This window comes from Euprymna scolopes, chromosome 38 (genome assembly GCF_053919585.1).
Source record: "Euprymna scolopes isolate OS-2025 chromosome 38, ASM5391958v1, whole genome shotgun sequence".
NCBI lineage: Eukaryota > Metazoa > Mollusca > Cephalopoda > Sepiida > Sepiolidae > Euprymna > Euprymna scolopes.
Genome location: NC_136519.1, coordinates 5,208,872 through 5,227,688, shown reverse-complemented (window position 1 = coordinate 5,227,688; position 18,817 = coordinate 5,208,872). Strand labels below are relative to the sequence as shown.

General features: G+C 39.9%; 1 protein-coding gene across 18 annotated transcripts in view; it reads right to left on the bottom strand.

The window, feature by feature from the left end:
• Positions 1 to 18,817, bottom strand: part of LOC145263054 (sodium/hydrogen exchanger 9-like) — a 328,320-nt gene that overhangs the window by 178,289 nt on the left and 131,214 nt on the right. For all 18 annotated transcript variants that reach the window (XR_013864465.1, XR_013864464.1, XR_013864468.1 and 15 more), the window contains exon 2: positions 11,040 to 11,260. Coding sequence is in view for 13 of the 18 variants with exons in the window: in XM_080119887.1 (XP_079976013.1) it covers positions 11,040 to 11,260 (221 nt within the window). In the remaining 5 variants the exon portion in view is untranslated. The remainder of the gene's footprint in view (positions 1 to 11,039; positions 11,261 to 18,817) is intronic.

The window sequence follows — 18,817 nt, the reverse complement described above, 5'->3', positions numbered from 1 at the left end:
TCTAAAGCCTTTTAATGTAAAACAAAAAATATTAAGACTAGTACTTTAAATGGTACTTAAAAAATATTTAAGTCATTTAATTAAACAGGGATAGGAAATATCACTTCAAACTATAGGCATTCCTGCCCTTTTTTGGCAAATCTGTATTTACATAGACTAGAATTTATAAATATATATATGATGAGAATAATGGAAATAGTATTCCACCAAAAAGAAAGAAAAGTTTTTTTTGTTTTTTTTGTTTTTGTTTAATGGCATATCAACCCTTTGTGGGTTATTTAATGCCGAATCCAGTTATTTTGGGAATAGTATTCATGTTGTATCCAGTTATTTTATAGGAAATTTTTATTCTTCAAGCTCCTTGTAGTTTCAGTCATTAGTTTGTAGCTTTTGATTTGGTTGTTTTATAGTGGATTTTGTCATTTTTGTTTCCTGCCTTGCAGAATATGATTGGGTTTTGCAATGGGAGGAGGAAAAGGGTTACAGTATTATTAAGTCCTGTATTATGAATGTAGTTATATTGTTGATAGTGTTTTATATTCAAATTGTACTCATTCTTAAGGAAGGTTTCTTGGTGATAAATAACCAAAGGATTAAATTTGGTTTGCAACAATAAAATTTCATTGTAATTTGCCTCCAATCCACGGCAATTCCATTGGATTTTCTTGTAATTCATAATTTTTTTTTTTGGTTTGAGGAGTAACTTCAGTTTCCATGTCTTCTAATTCCGTAAATCTATTTGTAGTAGTAGTGGCTTCTGTTTGTGGTAATTTCTTTATTTTATTTTTTTTTTTTTTGGTAGATGTATTTTTTGTTTGTTTTTCAAGTGTGTTTTTTTCACCACGGGGAAGACATATTGGTGACCTGTGTGGTCTTTCTTTTAACTGATTTTGTTTTTCCTTACTTTCGTCTTTTTTAGCATCTGCACGACATACTGGTGATGTTTTGTGGTCTTTCTTTTGGTTGACTTGGATGTTCTGATTTTGGTTGAGAATTTGTTTTATTGGTAACATTAGTTGATGATTTAATGGATGATTAATATTTGATATGTTTGGTTTGATTTCATTTATAAATTTGGGCCAGTCGTTTGGTCCCAATTGTAACAGTTTGTTTATTAGTATTTCGTATTTGGAGTCTTGGTTAGTGATGTTGGATGATATACAACTTGAGGTGACTTGAGAGTACATCTTTTCCTTCATGTATCCATCTACTATTTTCCTGGCTTCAAGAAAGGAGATGTTTTTGGTATGTTTTATTGACACTACTTCCTTTTCTTTCTTCCAGATTCTGCATGCTCTAGCATAAGCAGGATGGTTTTATCCACAATTTGCACATTTGCAATCAAGATTGCAGTCATTGACAGTGTGGTCTGGATCTCTCTGGCCACATCTGCCGCACACTGCTCGTCCCCTACATGCATTCTCATGGTGCCCAAACTTCTCGCATTTAAAGCACCGAAGTGGGTTTGGTATAAAGGGTTCAACTTTTTCAACATTGAACCCAATTTTGATTTCTTTTGGGATAGTGGGTTTATCGAACTGCATAATGTAAGTGTTCGTATGTATAGTCTGATTCTCTTTTTTTTTTTGTAATTCTTTTAACGTTTATTACTCCTTGGTTTTTAAGTTCTTTTGTTATTTCTTCAGTAGTGCACATTGAGAGGTCTTTCGATTTTGCTACACCTTTGGATATATTCAGATTCTTGTGTGGATAAGTTTTGATATTTATATTGTGGAAAGTTTTCATTCCTAGGAGAAAAGTGGCATGTTTTTCTGTTTCCACTTCCACCAGTAGGGTTTTATTTTTAAAATTTTGTACATTTTTTGGGTAATATATGCCGATATAATTTTATGTATAATAAACGGTGATAAGTCAGTTATTTTGGTTTCTTTGGTGGATTCCAATACAATAAATTTTGAGGACAAGGTATGGCATAAGAGCCTACTTCACAAGATTTCCAGCTACGGTATAACTGGAAATGTTTTCTCAATCATTAAATCATTTCTCTCCGATAGGCTCATAAGAGTAGTGGTCGATGGACAAAAATCAGAGGCCTGCAGTATTAATGCTGAAGTCCCTCGAGGGTCCATCCTGGGCCCAACTCTTTTCCTGATCTACATCAATGATCTCCCTAAACACATACTTAAATCATTCATTGACATCTATGCTGATGACACGACCATCTACGACAACACATCAAAGGCTGTAAATGACAAAGTTCTCTCTGATTCTCTCTCCTCTGATCTCGAGGTTCAGTGGGGGAAGACATGGCTGGTTACCTTTAATGCATCTAAAACCAAACTCCTATCTTTGCATCATCAACACTGATCCCCATCTGGCATCAATTGAAATGGATGGTTCTCGCCTAGAAGTCCCATGTTTTGACAAGCTTCTGGGTTTGTCCTTTACTCCTGATCTGAAATGGAACATGTACATCAAGTCTGTTGCCAAGGTCACTGGAAAGATGGTGGGATCCTTCTAACGCTCCAGAAGATATCTCACTACTGATGCAATTCTCTATATAAAAGCTAAGTACGTCCAAGGATGGAATACTACTGCCATATCTGGGCAGGAGCTGCTAAAAACAGCCTATCCTGCCTTGACAGAGTACAAAATAGACTTCGTGGCTTACATAAACAGTACACATGTTCTATATGGGAGCCATGAGCACCCATAATCCTTTAGTTACACAATCCAAGTCATTTGTGGTAACTTCCGGCACTATACAGCCATGTCATGACTTTAATCATTTGGCAAATTTGACCCTAGCCACCGCCTTCTAACACATGGAAAAGAGGGGAAAATATGTATATAGCTCACTACTGAGTGAAAAATATCTTTTCAACATTTTTTAAATAAAACGAACAAAGTTAAATTATTTAAACAATACAAGTTTAATAGCACAATATACTTTTTTTAACGAAAGTTGTTTAAAAAAACATCTGAAGAAATTAGAATGTTTATACTTTCAAGTATCAACATAAAATTTGTTGTATATTTAAAATTACACTCATTAAAAAAAAAAAAACAGAAAAATGTTTATGATGTACATACTTGTTACAGAACGAAGATGTCATATTCTAAAAATCATGTGGGTTTGGCTAGTAACTTTTCTATTTGGCTAGTAAACGAAAATGGTGGACCTTTGACAACTAAATAAAGATAAATTTGTCCTTAGAGCCCTGTAATACTTAAAAAAAAAAAAAATAATAATAATTTAATAGTATTTTTTTTTCGAATTTATTTTTGAATATTTTGACACAAATTTCTACTGAACATAAAAGAATACAATTTTCAAGGCCTTTTCAGGACATTTTCCATATTTCCAAGGATTTTTCAAAGTAATAATAGAAATAAGGCCTTTTCAAGGCAAGTCAAAATTCAAGGACTTTTAAAGTCTGTACGAACCCTGAAACCACTTACAAACAAGGCCATAATATCCACAGCTGCATAAAAATCATAGCTAGCTTTTCATTGATTTCTCCCTTAATCAAGCAAGTTTGAATAGCTAAAGCCAACTAGTAAGCATTTTGAATTCATCTAGATACTTATTGTTGGAAAAAACATAAAATACATTTATATCTCGTATTGATTTTAACAGTGATGTTTGGTAACACATTGAAAGTGTGGATAACTCCAATGCACTCAACTGCCAAAATCTGGCAACGTCTGTAAAATATCAGATAAAAATGTACCATCGTGTATCACGCACATCAATAGAAAACGAACAAAACTATTGCCTTTGATTATACTAGAATAACAATTGTTCACATAAAGTTAGATCAATTCGATGTTTTACGCAATTTAGACTAAAATTGAACTGCACCCAGTTTTTTCCTATTGTGTCAAGTTTCCTTTCTCAAAAAGCTATTATTTTAATAATCATAATTGTTAAAGTTTGTCTACAAACAATACAACTGATCAGCTGTTAGCCAACTGGTTTTATTGTAAAATTGCAGTTAACACTCGACTAGCTACAACTACTATGTATGATTTACCTCACTCGCTATCTGGGTCTAAATCTAAATGCAGATTCCATGCTCCTTTCACAAAACTGCCCACCTGTGGAACACTGTTCTACTGGCCTGCTTCCCAGTTGAATACAATATGGTAGCCTTCAAATCCAATGTAAACAAGTTCTTGTTGAGCAGTCCCCATAAATAATCAAATTATACCCAATTTGCACCATGAACAATTACTATACTACTACCTTACATTCATTAACCTTTATCCTCGAGTGGCCTGCCGGCCTTGATATGTTGTGACTTCCAAGTTAAAAAAAATAAACAGTTCACTTACGTAGCTAATCCCTACAAGTACTACGAAAGATTGAATTGCTCCAAATTTTCCTTTCCACAAACTGAAGAGCTTTTCTCTTTTACTACAACCACTAATCCTCACTTTGGTCGAGGTAACATTCACGATCAAGCATTCCTCCCATTACGTCTCCCATCGTTTCGTAACTGCTAAATAATCAGCATTCGCAGGTGATTTTTTTAAAATCATTTTAACGACAATAGTTTAAAAAAGATCTCAGTTAATAGATTTCAAAATTGCAACATTTGTAACATCAGTGAGATTATTAAAATAAATTTTAAAATTTGCATATTGCGATAGGGTTATATTTTGAACTTCCGGGCATCGTCAAATAACCTAGCAAGGCACTGCGATTGTCAATTGAAATCAATATTCATCAGAGAAATGGAAGAAAATTGTTTGAATGACAAAAAAGGTTGTAAGTAGCTAATGTAAATGTCTCCTCTCGTCACCTAGGACATAAGCTAACCAACCCTCTTCTCTATTGTTTCAGAGTGTAGAGTGAACAGCATTCTTTAGTGGAACTTGGAGGACACACTCAGACTACATCAAGATCGTCAGTCTCTTCGCCCATTCCTCATCGACTAGGGAAAGGTGTGCTACTCATCTATGCTGTTCTACGACTACACATCGTCCGGATCTCGCTGCTTCTGAAAGCAACTCATTACACCTGAATAAATAATGAGCGACAAAATTGAAGTCACCTGCCCAGTTACTGGATGTGGCTGGAAATCCCAGAAACTCCCTGAATCCCTCAGTAACGTGCTCATTACCTCCATGAACCTTCATGCCCAAACTGCCCATCCAGCCCCGATGGCTAACCCCCAACAACCAGCAGCTCCCAGGCTTAAGCTCAAGTCCCCATCTATTGGTGCTGAAAGCACCCCCGATCAATGGTCATCCTTCAAGCGACAATGGTCTATGTATAAAACCGGCATGGCTATCACTGATGCTATGTGCGCCACGACCCTCTTTCACTGCTGTGATGGAGGACCTCATGAATGACCTCTTGAGAGACTTGCAGGAAGATGTGTCAGCAATAACCGAGGCAGACCTCCTTGCTGCTATAAGGCGCCTGGCAGTCAGGGAGGAGAGCACTCTGTTCCACCGCATCAAACTCAGTAGGATGACACAGGCCCCTGATACCCCTATCAGAACCTTCCTGGCAGCTCTCAGGGGTCAGTCCGCTTTATGCCAGTACACAGCAAAGTGTAAGGAACTGGGCTGTGGTCACACTTATGATTATAGCAGTGAGATTATTAGGGATAATCTCATTTGTGGTATTGCTGATCCAGAGATTCTTTCTGATCTGTTGGGTGATCCTAAAACAGACCGAACCCTGGAGGAAACTGTTGCCTATATAGCCCAGAAGGAATAGGGTAAATCTACCAGGGCAGCTGTTGGAGAAACTACCGCGGCCATGAGCCATGGCAACGACAAACCCAACTAGTCACAACCATCTCGCAGCAACAAACAGAGCAAGTGCTGGGCCTGTGGAGAACTACAGCATGGTAAGTCAAACGACCGGAATTCCAGAGCCAAGTTCTGCAGTGCTTGGTCTGTAACATGCAGCAAGTGCTCTGTAAAAGGCCATTTTGCGACCAATTGGAGTAAGTGCTCGAACTGCGGGTTATGGGGCCACCATGACAGATCTTCCAGGTGGTGCCCTCAGAACCCCCGCCGTAAGGCTAAGCCCAAATACGGTAATGACACCTTGCACAGGGGGGATGACGAAGCTGGCACACTATTTGACCAGCTTTGTACCGTCTAGACTCATTAACCCTTAACTAGCAGCTGCAAGCCAATCAACCATCATGTATACGAAGGCAAATGGGTCGCTAGACCTTCCAAGCCCCACCCAATGATGACGGTGAAGCTCACCCCGTTACCAGATGACCACAAGAAGCTTGGCTGCCCACTAAAATCCTCCAGCCCCACATCAATCGAAATACCTATGGTGGCGGATTCTGGTTGTCAGAGTTCCATCATACCCATCAGATCAGCACTTGCGATGGGCATTGCCAAGACTGACATATTCCCTGTCAAATTGTCCATGCGAGGAGCTATCGAGGAGGATCTAGGGGTTGAAGGAGGTATCTTCGTGGAGGTATCCACAGCTGATGTATCTGGCACACCAAAAACAACAAAGCAGTTGTTATATGTGTCTAGGAAAATCGGCAAAGCTTTCCTTTGTCGTGAAGCACTAGTGGCATTAGGGGCCATACCTGCCAGTTTCCCAACTGTGCCAGTAAGTTGGCCTCAAGACTCCCTGACTACAGTGGAAGATGAATATAAGCAGTGTTCGTGCCCAAAACGCACAGATTTACCACCACCTATACCAACAAAGCTTCCAACAGGTATTACGTCCACTGATGAAAATGTGCCAATTCTGAAACAATGGCTGCTTGACTTCTATTCATCAACAACGTTTAATACATGCGAGCACCAGCCACTTCCCATGATGAAGTGTGAACCGCTGGAGCTCCATATCGACCCCAACGCAAAGCCAGTTGCCATTCATAAGCCTGCATTGGTCCCCCTACACTGGCAGGATAAGGTCTATAATGACCTTGAGAGAGACGTCACTATCGGCGTCCTAGAGAAGGTCAGCCCCAACACGCCGACCACCTGGTGTTCCCGCATGGTGGTGACCGCAAAAGCTGACGGCTCCCCTAGAAGAACAGTGGATCTGCAGCCACAGAATCGATGGTCCGTGAGGCAGACTCACCATGTGGAGAGTCCATTCCATCTGGCAGATCGTGTCCCCCAGCACACGCGGAAGACTGTCACGGATGCTTGGAATGGTTACCATTCTGTTCCCATCCGAGAGGAAGATCGCCACATTACAACCTTTATAACCCCATGGGGTCGCTATCATTACAAGGTGGCACCACAGGGCTTCCTCGCCAGTGGCGACGCCTACAACCAGCGATTTGATGCTATTATCGCCAACTTCAAAAACAAGGTTAAGTGCGTGGATGACACGTGCATGTGGGCTGACTCAGTTGAGGCATCATTCTTTCAGGTGTGTGAGTGGTTGGACCTCTGTGCCAGAAATGGGATTACCCTCAACCCCAAAAAGTTCCAGTTCGCCGAAGAGATTGTTGTCTTTGCGGGCCTCCAGATCACGTCCACTAACGTCACCCCGTCTGACAAGTTCTTGGAATCAATTCGGAATTTCCCTACCCCGAAGGATATCACTGGCACACGGGCTTGGTTTGGATTGGTCAATCAAGGAGCATATGCATTCTCCATGGCCAAGCGCATGCAGCCTTCCGGCATCTCCTGAAACCATCCACCAAATTTAAGTGGACGGAGGAATTGAATGAGATATTCACTGAATCCAAGCACAAGATCATAGAGGAAATAAAGGAAGGAGTGAGGTTGTTCCAGCCATCCCGCCCAACCTGTCTGTTAACCGATTGGTCGGTCACTGGCATCGGGTACTTCATAATGCAGAAGTACTGTGACTGCGCCACCAGGACGCCTGTGTGCTGCAAGAAGGGCTGGAAGCTCTGCCTGGTGGGTAGCCGCTTCACCCACGCGGCAGAATCCAGGTATGCACCAATTGAAGAAGCCCTCGCTGTTGTCTACGCCTTGCACCAAACACGGTATTACATCCTCGGATGCCGTGACTTGACTGTGGCTACCGACCACAAGCCGCTAGTTAGGATACTCAATGACCGCTCCTTGACGGAGATAGACAATCGCCGTCTGTTGAATCTAAAGGAAAAGACTCTCCTACAACTTTGAAGTCATCCACATCTCTGGAAAGAAGAATCTGGGACCTGACACTGCCTCCCGGTACCCACCTGCCGCCGCCGGCCATGCAGATGATGCTTCTAACACAGATGACACCGCAGATATTGGAGAGGATGATGGGATACATCATGTCTAACACTCTTTACGCAGTCACTAATGTGGTTTCCTGGGACATGGTGCGGGAAGCTACATCTTCGGATGCAGACCTACAGGAATTACACCGACTGATTCAGGGCGGATTTCCTTTGGACTGCCGACAGCTAAGGACCGCACTCCGGCCGTACCACTGCATCTCCAGCAGCCTTTGCACCATTGATGGCGTGATCCTTGCTGGCAACCGCATCATTGTGCCGCCAACATTAGGCCAAGAGATATTAGAAGCCCTGCATGCGGCCCACCAGGGAATCAGCTTAATGTGTGCCCGGGCGGCTGACTCGGAGTACCCGTTTCACAAGATCGCCAGCGACTACTTCACACACAACAACCATGATTATGTTGTGGTGATCGACCGGTACTCTAACTGGCCAATGGTATTCCAAGCAGAAAACGGCGCAGATGGCCTCATCAAGCGCCTAAGAGAAGTCTTTGTGACTTTTGAAGTGCCTGAGGAGCTGACAACTGACGGGGGACCCCAGTTCACTGCTGGGAAGACTCAGGATTTCCTCCGATCATGGGGAGTCCACCATCGCCTTACCTCTGTTGCCAACGCTCACGCCAACTGCAGAGCAGAAATTGCAGTCAAAACTGTCAAACGAATGCTGATGGATAACACCTCAGCAGGCGGGTCCATCAATGTGGACAAGTTTCAACGGGCGATGCTAATATACCGCAACTCCATCGACCCAGAAACAAAGGCATCTCCTGCTCTTATAGTTTTCGGATGACCCATTAGAGATCCCATCCCGATTCCAATGGGTCGGTACTGCCCCCACCCCACATGGTCTGAAACGCTTGTAAACAGGAAGAAGGCACTAGCAAAACGTCATTCCCTTGAGCATGAAAAGTGGAGCGAGCATACAAGATCTTTGCCTCCTCTGGGCGTGGGGGATCACGTGTATATTCAAAACCTAACTGGAAATCACCCTAAACGCTGGGAACGAACAGGCACCGTTGTGGAGGTGAGACAATTTCATCAATATGTGGTCAAGATAGATGGCTCTTGGAGACTTACACTCAGAAACCGACAACACCTTCGGAAATTCAAGCCTTTCAGAACCACAACTAATGAAGACGTGATAGAGTCCTTCCTACCAGTCACCAGGCTGCCGGAAGACGCCTCTGTCAGCACCATACCAGGGGCATCAGAGGACTCTCCTGGCACCCTGCCAGAAGTCTATGCTAGTAATCCAACGGATAGTCCCATATGTAAGTCCAGCAATAAAGATTTTAATGACGTGCCATTGAGCCCTTCTGAGATCCTTCCAACTACCCCTCATGTTTCTAACCCAGCTAGAGATTCTGCCACTCCCAAGAACGCTGGAGTTGGAAACGACACCACCCCCAAGAACATGCATACAATTGCCAAGAAGGCCCCCCAGGGCCTTGAGCCGACTGATGCCACACAACGCTCCTGGTGCTTCAGAGACTGCACCAACGAGTAGGTTGCGGCCCCGACGAAACCAAGACTAGTGATTCTATCACAGTGTATATAGCTTCAGAGGACTTTTGTACAGGATTTTTTTGTCGTGCCCGCAAAATACTCACCGTGGGTGGGGGAGATAGCTAATGTAAATGTCTCCTCTCATCACCTAGGACATAAGCTAACCAACCCTCTTCTCTATTGTTTCAGAGTGTAGAGTGAACAGCATTCTTTTTCACGTCACTCACCCGAAATTCCTTGTGAACTTGTGGGGGAGAGGAATGCATGTCGAGCAGGTTTAAATTACAGTTGTTTATGAGCAAATACTTTTTGAAATGGGACCTTTCAGTTTTTGCGCAGATGAGAATAGTCTTAACAGCGCACATTGTGATATAAATAGAAGAAATTGTCAGCGGCTGAATTAAGTTCAACATCAGAATTTTGATTGTCCATGCTCATGTTGTGAAAAAGAACGCTCAGCATTCTTTAGTGGAACTTGGAGGACGCACTCAGACTACATCAAGATCGTCAGTCTCTTCGCCCATTCCTCATCGACTAGGGAAAGGTGTGCTACTCATCTAGTAAGAATTTAGTTTTCATAAACAACGATGTTAATAAGAGATTTAGGGTAGATGATAAGGATCAAGTGATGGTTCCTTGTGCTATGTTGATATATCACGTAGTCACATAGACCAGTTTGGGAGTTGGAGTTTTAGAGAGTTTCAGACGAGTTGGGTCCTAGTTAGCAACAAGTTAGCACGGAAGATATTGTCTCTTGTTTGGAAGCTTTGGAGGAACGCAATGTTAGCATGATGTAGAACAAACAAAATTACAATGCTTCGCAGCTCCAATGGAAGTTGGGAATAAAGTTGTATATATAAAATTATAACTTCGAAGGGAGACATTTGTTATGGGACTTCAAGGAACAGATCAACTGAGTGAAAGAACTGTTCACCACTATGAAGAAGGTATGTGCTTTGTTTGGGCCAAGCGCACAAAAAAAAATGTTTGTTTGTAAAACACTAGACAACCACATATATACAATTATAAATATATGTGCAAACACACATTAGAGATGATCACGGACATGACTTATACAACCGTTATATAAACCAGTATACAACATACATTTGGTGCCGTTATATAGACCAGCCATATAACAACGGTGGCCATCTGGAATTTATAATAAAATTGACCATGCAAATATTTGCCAATTTATTCCCTTGCTCTATCCTAACCTTTTCTAGTAGCACAAACTCCATTTTCTTTGACTCCTTTTCCTCCTCCTAACCCTATTATAGGTGGAAGACTTGTTGAAATTTTGCAACGGCCACACGGAGAGGGTTAACATTGATAGGACAAAAAAGGCAGGAGTACTTACAGTTCTCTCTAAAGGCACACCTTGAGTAGCAGTCTTCACTTTACCATAAAAGTTGAATTGCAAAGTCTGGGTGTGCGTTCTGTTTGGTATCGGTAACTCCAAATAGATGGAATTGGGAATGTGATCAGCAGAGAGAGTTAAATTGACCAGCTTCGCCCGAGGTGGGTGGTGTGCCGATGAAGGACCTCCAGCATAGCGGATGACTGCACCAACAACCAAACCTGAAAGAGTAAAAAATATAAGTTAGATGACAAAGTGGCTTAAGATGATACCATGATCGAACACGAACTGGTATGTCAATGTGTCTGTGTGCGTCAACATTTAATATATGATGATATGGATGAGCGTCGATGGAAGAGAGAGAGAGAGAGTGAGTGAGTGTGTGTGTGTGTGTGTGAATCTAGGTTGAACTTGCTTTTGTTAGAGTATGAGTACTATGTGGTCTATGAGGATCGGAAAGTTTCATGCTAACAGCATGGTGTGTGCATGTATATGAATGACTGTAAGCCTTCCAATGTGTAAGGGCTGCAAGAAAGACTTGATATTTGGTGATCAGCGACAATATTTAGTTAGAAGAGTCTTATTTTAACTTCCCCTGTATGTATGTATGTATGTATGGCTTTTATTATATAATGACGGTAGGTGTATAGGTAGGTTTATGTATGTATAATATAATAGAATAAGGGAATAAATAATGCAATATTGAATAAAAAATAAGTATAAAATAGTATAAAAATATAAAATAAAAAATATAAAAAAAGCTTATAACTTTTCTTTATTCGTTTTCTAACCCTAACCCTAACTCATAGAACCTTTTTTTTTTTTTATATTGCTGACCAATTATATTCCGATTTCTTTTAGAACAATTTGATATTGAGTAATCAAGAAAAGATTAACTCTCAAACTATTCTAATCGATCATAAGCACTCAGAGTTCTTTTGATATTTTTTCCGAGTTGAAAAGTTGATACATAAAAGCAAATTACTCTGCCACTAAATTTTGGTCCGAACGACAGGCCCATCCCCTAAAATGCTTTCCCTTGAACTTGTCAAACCATTAACCCTAAATGTGAGTGAAAAGTGTCCCCCTCTTCTTGAAAAACTTATTTAATCCTACCACTAACCCTAGTTCCAAGTGGCAAGCCACCATCATACAAACCCCCTCTTAAAACCACACACAATCGTCTAAAAGACCCTCTAAAAAACTATAGTCCAAAAATGGAGGATTATTTTACACAAAATTTATATGTGAAACTAATCCCCCACTCTAAAATAATTGGTTCTGTCAAATTTTCACAAGGTTTATATGTAATTACTCCTAGCTTTACCACAAACTCAAAATCCTTGAGGCAAGATCTCTCCTCCCACAAATGCCCTCTTAAAACCATACATAATAGTCTCAAAAGAAAAAAAATCTCTTACAGAAAAAATATTGGTTAAGTGCCCTAAAATGCTAGAATGAATCAGGGGGATTATTTTAGGGTAACTCTTATATATATATATATATTCCTTTCTACCAAGTTTTTCAGGATGTTTATATGTAGTTGTCTAAAAAAGTGAGAATCACATATCTTGAGGAGGTAGTGTAGCAATTTAGTAGAAGGTGCTAATCTACAATAGAAAGAAATCTTGTAATATATTGATTTCGAAACAATCCTGCTATTAGATTTCTGTTTCTTGTACATAAAATGCATGACAATTCAGAGTTCTCTAGTTTTTTTTTTTTTTTTCAAGGATACATGGAATTTTTAAGGTATTGCAACATAATTTATGTGTATTTGTTGTAAATTATTTGGAAACCGTCAATTTTTGGAAATTTTTAGTGCCATATTCGGATTCCTCGCACAAAAGTACACTTATATGGTAAATTTCATTGCTTAATCTTGTTTTAACAAAGATATAACATTTTTACTGAAAAAAATAGTGTTTAAAAAAATGATAAAACGCCTATGGAGTAAAAGAGGGAAAAATAATCAAATATGTGAGATACAAAAATAGTTATAATTACCTTTTTTTACATTTGAAATTTAAAAAAAGAAAAAAAAACTTTCTCAGATCATCAAGCTCTGGATGTCATTGAGAAATTTAAAGCCATATAAATTTTTGCATGCGTATTGCTAATTTATAAAAGTTTATTTTTATAAGCCTCTACTTTGTATTGAGCACTTTCGAAAAAAAATAATGGATTTAAAATCCATCGTATCATTATATTTGAGCTATATATATATATTATACATACATGATGATACTCTTGTCAATTTTGACATATGTGCAAAAAAAGCAAAAAGAAAACGCTTTTCATCTGGCTTTTTTTTTTTTATGTTGTGTGTCTATTATAAATTCAATTTTTTTATCTATTTTTCTTGGCAACATATAATTTATCTGAAACTGAAAACTTTAAATGTTAAATTAAATTTAAAAATAAGTTGCTTTATTGATTTCTTTTTTTTATTAATAATGTTATGCCTTATCAAAGCTTAAATCCACCCAAGGATAAAGATTAATGAGCTTTTTTTTTTGTTTTTGTTTTCTTTTAACGGCAAATCAACTCTTTTTAATGCTGAATTCAGCAATTTTGGTACAAGTTCTTTATATCTGCAAATATTTATTCATGGTGTTTAGTTTATTTGTTTTGTTTTATGGAATATCAACCCTTTTTAATGCTGAATTTGTTCATTTTGGTAAAAGTGTTTGTTTTTATTTTTCAAATTTTTTACATTTTAAAATATTTATTCATAGTGATGGAACCCGAAGCCCTGAGGCGAAGTTTGAAAATAAAATCGGCCAGCCAGAATGAGTTACTGAAAGATGTTTGAATTTATTTAAGTAAAAACCAAATTGACAGGTGCGCACCCGAAATTCGTCAAACGTTACGACGATGACAACGTCAATGACCAGGTTTGTTTGTTATAAGCGAAGTAAAAAAAGAAAACAACGTTAAAACTTAAGCAGGTGGGGGTGGGGGGTAATCAAAACAACGAAAAAAAAAAAAAACTAATGTAAGGCAAACGAACGATGAAAACAAAAAAACGGACATGTGAAAAATGGCTTAAATAAGCCTGTTTCGACATTAAAATTTAAAAAAAAAATCGGTAGGTACCCGGGTGTTTTTGGGTGTGTAGTCGGGGGTGGATAAGTGAAGTAAAAAAAAAAAACCCAGAAAAACGAACGTTACGTGAAAAATGGCTTAAATAACACTGGTTCAATATTTAAATTTTAAAAAATCGAAAAACAAAACAAAAAAGACATCTCACACCACGATTCAAACCCAAAATGCTTAGATAATGAACCAACGCGCTAATCAACTGACCTAATGCGATGTACATGAAATTTGTTCAGTTTTTCAACTATTTAAAGTAAATCAGGTCATGACGTCATCTGGCACATGCGTAAAACCGGTCGTCGTCACGAGAAGACCGTTTTTCTTGCCCCCCCCCCCGCCCCCGTCCAAAATTGTCGATTTCAGGGTGAAAAAATGAACGTTTTTGGCGAATTTTTCGATATTTTTCGAGCTAAGGATGGAGCTTCGATATGATACCGAGTTTGTGAATTTTCGTTGTGTCTGTCGAAAGTTTTTAGCAGACACACAAACATACACGCATACATACATTTTCACTGTTATATATATAGACTAGCGAGGGGTACCCGGCGTTGCCTGGGTGTTTGGGGGGGGGGGTTAAAAAAAAGTAAGCATGAGGATCGAACCCGAACCGTTGAGGCAAAGTTGTAAATTAAAGTGTGAAAAAAAAAAGTGCGATGTTAACCATTGCCCCACCGCAAGATGTTAACGGAAACACGCTTGAATTTATTTAATTACTTGGATTTAGCAGGTGCCCGTTTTAATGAGTTAATGGGGTCAACTGCGGGATAGTATTCATTTATTGCTGAACGCTTTTTTTTCCCCCACCTCCAAGATGTTATAGGAAAAAGACTAACCCACATGCGGCGAGCGATAAATATTGAATATTTATCTTCCCGAAATCGACCAAATTAAATAGACAGGTGAGCTTCGTTGTTAACCGAGATATTACGATTTCTATGTGATATAAAAAGTTTTAAAAATTGTGAACCAACCGACCGCTTCTCTGAAAGAAGCCTTTTGTAGACATACAGAAAAAGCGAACACACATACATACATACATTTTCGCTTTTATATTTATAGATAAAAATGAACAGTAAAGTCATCTAGGAGTTTGTGGCGGAACGGTTAATGTGCCAGACTGTGATACACATGATCCGGAATTTGATTCCTAGAAACAGTCAAGCTACGCTGATGAGAGGTAGTTACCTTGAAACATGCATGTACGTAGATTACTGTTTTAAAAATAATAAAATAAATGTTATATACATCCAAATAAATTATGAACGAATTTCTAATTAAATAAAAATGAGTTTCAAGGCGAAGCCACTATTTAACCATATTTATCGTTAAAAAAAAACAACCACAACAAATCTATCTATCTATATACGAGGGGCGTGCAATAAGTAATGCCCCTGACCCACTTCCAGTTGTCTGATCTAGCTGAAATTTTGCATGTGCAATGATTTATATCTATACGGGTTATGTGGCAAATTACAGCTCTGAACTAACTGTGGTTTCTGTTTTACAGGTGTTTGAACTGAGTCAGGTGTGAAATGGAGCCTGTTGAATGTCGAGCAGTGATCCAGTTTTTGTATTTGAAAGGACGCACACTACAGGAGACTTGATGAAATGAAAGAAACTTATGGTGATAATGCCCCATCATATGACCTTGTAAAACGCTGGCATCGTGAATTCAAACATGGCCGGAAGTCTGTGGAAACAGCTCCCAGACCTGCCCCCCCCCCCTTCTGCCATTGATGAGGCATCTGTCCGTCAAGTTGAGGCTGCCATTTTGAAAGATTGGTGCAACACTATTTGCAAAATAGCCCAAGATGTCAAGATTAGTACAGTGAAACTATCATTCATGACCATTTACATACGCATAAAGTGTCTGCCAGATGGATTCCCAAGTTGTTTACACCATTCAAGAAGCAAGAACACGTCGAGTGCTCGAGGATGAATTTGGAGCTGTGCCAAGAAGATGAGTCAAAGTTTTTCAAAAGACTGATTACACAGGATGAAACCCGAGTCCATCACTATGATCCAGAGACCAAAGCCCAGTCAATGCAGTGGAAGCACTTGGACTCACCACCTCCAAAGAAGGCAAGGGTGCAGCCCTCCACTGGTAAGGTCATACTCACAGTCTTCTGGGACCAGGATGGAGTAGTGATGACAGATTTCCTGGCAAAGGGTACCACAATTACAGGAGCCTATTATGCTTCACTTTTGAGGAAATTAAGGGAAGCTATCAAAATCAAGAGGCGGGGCAAAATCAGCAAAGGTACCCTCCTCCTGCAGGACAACGCTCCGGTCCACAGCTTGCATGTTGCCAGATCAGAAGCACGGGCGTGTGGTTATGAAATCCTCCCCCTCCTCCCTACTCTCCTGACCTTTCACCCTCTGACTTTCACCTCTTCCCAGCCATGAAGTTGTTTTTGAAAGGAAAGCGTTTCCCAGATGATGCAGCCTTGATTTCTGAAGTCACGTCGTGGTTGGAGGACCAACCTGGGGTGTTCTACAAAAACGGTCTCCAGAGCTGCATCAAACAATAGGAGAAATGCATAACTCTGGGTGGTTCCAATGTAGAGAAAGACTAATAACTGTGCCAAGTTTCGTTACTCTACTGCTATGGGAAGTGGGTCAGGGGCATTACTTATTGCACGCCCCTCGTGTGTGTATATATATATATATATATATATATATGTCATCATCATGCAGTCCGTCAGTCTTGACGATGACTAGTCGGAGCCTCAGTGCTTTATCCTTCGGTGTTGGCATAGTCCTCTTTCTGTGTGAAACATCCGGTCACAGGCACTGCATATGTGGGTGCTAGGGCTGTGTTGTCTTTAGTGTCTCAGCTCTAAGGCTTCTCCAATCTTTCTCTCTATTTCTTTCTTTCCTTTGTGGAGACTGTTCAGCCAACCACACCTTTCTTTGGCTTGTTCCTCCCAGGTGCCGCTTTGTTACATCTTTTTAGCGAAGCTTCTGACCTCCTACCTTGCAGGTTCCATTTTCCAGTTCCCCATAGAAAATCATCTTTGGACTTCGGTTGTCTTCCATTCTAGTAATGTGCCCGGTCCATTGTAGTTGCATAGTAGCAAGAGTAGCTTCCACGGTATCTAGGTTTGATCTCCTAGGAATTTCCGTGTTTGGTATGTAGTCACTCCATTTGATCTTCATGATCCTTCTCAGGTTTCTCTGTTGGATGGCTTCCAATCTCCTTATGTGTTCTCTATACAGAGTGTAGGTCTCTGCTGAGTACTGCAGGGCTGGCAGAACGATGGTTTTGTAGACTCTGCACTTTGTGTCTAGCCGGATACTGGCCCTTGGCCAGAGCCTCTTTTCTAGCTTGCCAAAGGAGGCACATGCGCTTTGGATTCGGGATCTTATTTCTTATATCTATGTAGGAGAGGTGTGGTTCGAGATTGCGCAACTCTTGCCACAAAAAATCCTCGTACAGGCATCCTTATAGTATCCATAGTCTGTCAAGACTGAAGGAAGCTACCTAGTACTAGTATTGGGACGATTAATCGGAAAAATCAGAACATTTTGGGGTATCGGAATTTATGCTAATTTTTTTATGCAAAAACGATTCCTTTAATTATCTTTCTTCATTTGATTTTGATAAAACAAAACCTTCCACTGCTGATATTAATAAAATCAATAAATATTGATTGATTTTTAAATTATCAGTGAATCTATAGATCACTCCTACACAAGTGTTTTTACGTTTTAGAAAATATGTGCCCATTTAACATGTGTTTTGATGGTAATCAAGGAAAAATAATTTTATAGTTAAATACAAGGTGAAATAATAAAAGTGTCGCCCTAAAGAAAATAACACTGCGGCTTTATTTTAAAACTTTTATTGAAAAAAATCAATTCAGGTAACTTGATTGTGTAGTAGAACTGACATCTATTTAATGTAGCTGCCTTCAGTCTCCATCACCGCCTTGATACGGGTCCAGAACTGGGAGCATGCCTTTTCCACAAGTGTTGGTGGGAGATTAGCAAATACTTGGCTAATAGTACTGATCAGGCTGGCATTGGTACTGTGTGAGGTCATGTTGGTGATGTTCTCGACATATGACTAAATGAAGTAGTCCAGCGGCTTCAGGTTGAGGAGGCCAGTGAGAGAAAGGTACAAAGTCGTAGCACTTCTTCTGAAGCCAACTCTGAGTCTCTTTGGACTTGTGGGCCAGCGTCAAATCCTGCTGCCACACCCAAAGTCTGCCAAAGGCCACCTGATTGCACCTGGGGATCACCACTCTTCAGCACATCCACATACACTTTGGGGTGGCTTTCATGCCAACTTCAAAGATGTGAGGTGGCATGATGTGGCCCTCACTTGAAACCACACTAAAGACCATAACCGTGGCCAGAAACTTTGTTTTCACCACCTGGGCATGTCTGTTATTCGTGGCAATCCAGCAATGCATTTTGAGGTTGCTGGCAATGGTCCTGTTGTCATAACTTGTATCGGTAGAGAGCATGAGTTGTACAGCGGCACATCTCCGATCTATAGTACAGTATTCACTCTTAAAGTAATTAAATGATCATTATGAATTTTTAAAACATTGCGACTAGGTGTAAGAGTGAGTAATGTTGGTTAGATTAAGTTTAATTTAACTTTAAAAGCCAAAAAGAGGATGGACCTTGGTATTAAACATCTATTAATAAATATTTCTCAAATTTTA